Here is a 5,000-nt window from a genome sequence, read left to right on the forward strand (position 1 = left end):
GCCAGACAGTCTCGCGACATGCTGGGGGGTAACGGCATCGCAGACGAGTATCATATAATCCGCCATGTCATGAACCTGGAGGCTGTCAATACTTATGAAGGTGAGAGTGCAGTCAGCAGCTGACGATAGCAAAAGAAAAGGTGAGGGAACCTATTACTGGACAAAAACATTAGTTTATAAAACGCACATGATTGGAACTTCTCAATCAAACCACAAGGGGTCAATAAAGGTTTTAGGATAGTATCCTAATTCAGTTTATATTCCATAGCTAAAAGCATGGCACTCTAAATTCATTCTTCCCTGACATTTCACACTTGAACCTTCCAGTATTTTGTACTACAAGGCAAGAGATTTACCTCTACAGTACTGTATAGCCGTTTTGCCGCTTTAGGATTTATACGTATCCAGGTTTTTATACAGGATCCATTTCCTCTCTGCTTGTTGTAGGTACCCATGATATCCATGCCCTAATCCTGGGCAGAGCCATCACAGGTCTACAGGCCTTTACTGTGGAGAAATAAATCCCCAACTTTGCTGCGACCACTAGGAAACATGTAATACATAAAATGCTGCTGATTTTTAGTTAAGAATGTTAATGTCTTTCAAACAGCATGCCGTACAAGTAATTAAAATATTTGAAACTGATGATCAACAGAAGCTCAGACTATAGCTAATCTCTTATTTAAAAGCAGTCAAATTAATTACTTTAGTCTTCAAAACAAATAACTATTTTTATACTCTGTAAAAATCTAACTCAATAAGCATTGATATTGTTACTTTGCTGCACTTGAATTAAATAAAAAGTGAGTGCAACATTTGTTGCTATATTTGGGGCCTATATATTATGTCTCTTATTTTATGCAAAATAGTGTGTATGACATACATAACGTGCTCAATATTGTCAGCATTCAATGCATTTGTGGCATTTGGCAGTCGCTTTTCAACCAGACTTGTGCACAAGTCAATTATAATTGACTTGTTTAATTTACAATTATACTTTTTTTTTTTTTTTTTTTTTTTTTTTTTTATAAACCAGTAGGTTAAGTATGCATGCTGGGGATCAAACGCATGACCTGGATGTTATTAACTTACTCTGTCAGTAAGTTACAGGAGCACAAAACAGCCTCTCTCAGCATTCCTCAAATGACAACCAACAACGGCAGTCAATTCTGACAGTACATAAACAAAGCCTTGCTGATAGCGGTGGGACTGAACTCCACACATGCTGAGTGCAATGCCACTCTCAGCCACCTCATCTAAAGTCATTTAAGCAAGGTTTGTGCAGGTTTGTGTTTTTCAATGTTAAATCTAGAAACCTTGTTTCCAAAGTGCCACCTTATCAATTTGAGTTTACAACAAGAATTCGCATCAAATGAAGTAAAATTGTGTTTTCAAAAATAAAGTGCTACAAAAGTACAGCAGGATCATTTATGGTTAAAGCAGATCATTTTAATATAACAACCGAAGATCAAAACGCAAGGTCTCGTAACTCATCCTTAGTCTTCTATGCCTTATAACATTTTGTCAAGAACAGCTGAGCTAAATGAGTTTCATGTTGCTATTTTGACAAGAGTTGTCTTGCAAACCTTCAAATACTATACCACTCATAAGTTGCAGTGATTTTTAGCAATTAGTTTGGTCTTGCTACCACTAACAGTAAGCTAAAGATAGGGAATAAGTACACTGTTGCTCCACTCACATTTCATATAGATACTTTCTATATTACTTCAGTGTACCCTATCAGTTTTGGATTTCAGACATCTGACATTGCAGACATATTTTAGGCACGGTGAATTTTGTGACTTTGGAAATCTATTGGCCTGAGGATTGCTGTAGACCTTTGTTAATTGCTGCCAATGTCTGACTGGCATCCTGTAGCTCCAAGCTGAGCTGATTACTGCGCTCCAACACCCCTGTGAGCTCAATAAGCTTTGCCTGCATCCCCTGACTGTGCTCCTCATAGTACTCAAACATCTGCTCCTTCACCTGCTGGCACATCTCACTCACCTGCAGTCACATACAAACACAGAAAAGCCTACCTCATTCAAAGATGACAAATATATTTGGGTTGACAAAAGATTATTTGCCAGTTAATTGTGAATCTGATTTGTGTCAAAATTGATTTAGATAACTACAGTTCCTGCTTCTTTCTCATAATGAAATGTTCTTTGTTACCCTTCAATAATACACACAAATAAAAATGGTATGCGTTTGTGGGCACTGCTTGCGATATCTAAATTTGGTACCAGGCTAGCACCTGATTCTGAGTAAACAAACCATTTCTCCAAATACTACGTACACAAGAGAATACCACAGCTCACATTTAAATTAAGTATAAAATGAATATTTGGATACTGAATACAAGCCATTCTTTTTCAACCCTGAACATCCTGTCCTTCTCTTGTACTGATCATGTTTCCGTTCTACAATTTTAAATTTCCACTCTTCACCATGCCTGCCTAATTAGAAGGATCTGTGGGTGATACTTAATTATGATCTACTCTTCTCACAAAAAAAATTCAACCATACTCCTTTCCCTATGCATCTAACGGTGAAACCTTAAGAACATCATCTAGTTATAAGAAGAAAAATGAACTTCATACAAATTGAACTGATTCAAATTGTAATCTTGTCTGATACTGCATGACATTTTCTCAGGATCAGTTGAAAAGAAAGCTATAATAATTTTAAAAACATGCAAGATTTTTCCCCTGACCTCCTTCCCTCTTCAAAATTCTTACAGGCTTGCCATCTTTTCATGACAGACTATACCTTTTGCATTAGTTTTTCCTCAAAACTATTCATGATTTTCTGGTCCATGGCCCGGCTCTGGTTGATCCTCTCAATAAGGTCTTGTGCTTTCTTCCCAATATCATCAATTTGTGTATTAACAATATTGTCACCCCCAGGAAGGTGTTTTTGTGAACTGCTTGACAGATTAATGCCCGAGTCCTCACTTCATTGAAGAGAGAAACCAAGAGAAATGAGCATATGATCATGGTCGGAATCACCAACAGAAAATGTCTATCAAGGTACATCATTAAACAACTATGTTACCTTCTCTGGATTACTTGCCTCACCTTTGCTGCTCATGGTTGTCATCTAGGGTTACAAATGACAGTGCTTCATCTGATGTGTCATAGTGTTGATTATCTCTCTCTTCTGCCCCCTGCTGGATAATAAAAAAACGGAGCAGCTTGTATATTCTTTGTAGTTTTTAAACATGCAATAACATTTTCAATAGCAAAAATCTACAAATGCTATAATAGTTATAATTAGATTAATTAATATAATTAGATTAATTAATTAGATAATTATCCCTTAACCTTACTGCAATGGCCTTAAATCTCTAACGTTACCTTTGCTGGCAAAGAGTGATGGCCAACCTTAGGTGTTGACTGAAGTGTAGCAAAGGTAGGATGTCCGAAGAAGCGTTGAGCCATGACCTGTAAAGCCATAATGCATGCAAAACATCTGTCCTACAGCTTTGAATAATACAGATATGAGAGCCGTTTTGAATAATTTTCTACCTCCGACCCCAGTTATATAAACGTCAATGAAGGATTAGTTTATAGACATCGATGTATACAGCTAGCTAGCAAACTACACTAACTGGCAAACTAACTGTTAGTTGAACAACAGCTAGCATGGCTGTTAGCTAGATTTTAAAAAAAAAAAAAAAAAAAAAAAGAATAGAAACGGTTAATTTAGCACATATTTCACCAAGACTGAATAATTTTAAAACATAGTCGAACATCACAACTTTTGCCTTTTAAATAAATGTACAATTAATGGGCACTGTAATTAAACTTCTATAATGCTTAAGCTAAATAAATTTATTTTAGCAGTGTCTACTAACCCTGCGAATTCAGTTAACATTTCCCAACGGCTCCGAAACCAGCACGCGAGGAAAAACAAATGGATTACAGGCTGCAAGATATTTACGGGCTCTCAAACAGTGGCTATTAAAATAGCATGTAACCTTAAGACAGTTCATCCTTTGTTTGCGTTAACGGTATTTTGGTCAAACAATTCTTTTTCTGTAGATTTGGAGTTTAAGACTTGGCCTAAATAATTTGGGTTTTAGCAGAGCTTTTCTAATTTAAGAGGAACGTCTCTGATTTTTATGGATAGCTACCTACCGTCAGTTTTATTCCAAGGGAACATGAGAGTCTTTAACCCGTGATGCTACAATACTTCAGGCCTATTATGTGATCCCAAATTGGCGTGCTCCCTAAACAGATAAAATCATTGTGCCAGCCGTGTGCACATAATGGAGATAGTCGTTGTGCAGAGACACACACTTTAAAATAACAGAAAGAGGGACATTTATAAAGTTCTGCCCTTTCTCCTTTCTCCTCTTGTTGAAATTCAGACACATTGACATGCACTTATTTTGTCTTCTTTAATGTTTTTACTTGTTCATTGGCTTTGTCTAAATGTTTCCCCAACCGTAAAAATAATTCATTACACAATGTAAGAAAAACAAAATATTCTGTAATTAGACTGACTTTGGATTTTGTATAATAGACATGGGAAAAGACAAGGGTGGCCAAATTTCATTTCACTGCAAAATCTAAAATAGAAAGTAGCTAGATGTATGGAATGAGAGACGAGCAGGATGCTCCTGAGACAGAGGGGATATTTGAACAGACAAAACCTGAGAGTCGGATCATAATTTGAACCCTACTGCTGACAGAAGTCGATTAGAATGGTGGTTTCATCAAGGTCAGAAAAATCTGCCCAGAAGAAATGCATATGTTCAAACAATGTTGGTATTCTTTTTGGTTCCTTATGAGCCACAGAAGAAATAATACCCTAGACATCAGTAGGCATCCTCAAATGAGCAAAGGACATTAGGAAACCGAGACATCTGTAGCCAGTAAAATACAAGTAAACAGCTGTGCTATATAGCAATTTCATGTTACACAATCTATCAAGTAATGTTACATTCTATTCCTAACGACCAAACCTATTACTAGAATTTAGAATAATCTTTG

The 5,000-nt window shown here is 36.5% G+C and overlaps 2 protein-coding genes across 3 annotated transcripts in view; one reads left to right on the forward strand and one right to left on the reverse strand.

The window, feature by feature from the left end:
• Window positions 1-827, forward strand: part of gcdhb (glutaryl-CoA dehydrogenase b) — an 8,614-nt gene extending 7,787 nt beyond the window's left edge. For both annotated transcript variants that reach the window (XM_035521553.2, XM_035521514.2), the window contains exons 12-13: window positions 1-100; window positions 448-827. The exon at window positions 1-100 is cut by the window's left edge and continues 61 nt beyond it. In XM_035521553.2, coding sequence (XP_035377446.1) covers window positions 1-100; window positions 448-521 — 174 coding nt within the window. In that variant the 3' untranslated portion in view covers window positions 522-827. The remainder of the gene's footprint in view (window positions 101-447) is intronic.
• A 985-nt stretch (window positions 828-1,812) lies between these two features.
• syce2 (synaptonemal complex central element protein 2) lies at window positions 1,813-3,487 on the reverse strand. Its single transcript, XM_081708361.1, has 4 exons — window positions 3,345-3,487; window positions 3,081-3,169; window positions 2,773-2,956; window positions 1,813-2,007 (listed from the first exon to the last, which is right to left on the reverse strand). Exons 1-4 carry the CDS (start codon window positions 3,456-3,458, stop codon window positions 1,813-1,815), a joined length of 582 nt encoding a protein of 193 aa, XP_081564487.1. The 5' UTR covers window positions 3,459-3,487.
• Window positions 3,488-5,000: the final 1,513 nt, after the last annotated feature.

This window comes from Electrophorus electricus, chromosome 3, assembly GCF_041902795.1.
Source record: "Electrophorus electricus isolate QZ-2024a chromosome 3, ASM4190279v1, whole genome shotgun sequence".
NCBI classification, from domain to species: Eukaryota; Metazoa; Chordata; class Actinopteri; order Gymnotiformes; family Gymnotidae; genus Electrophorus; species Electrophorus electricus.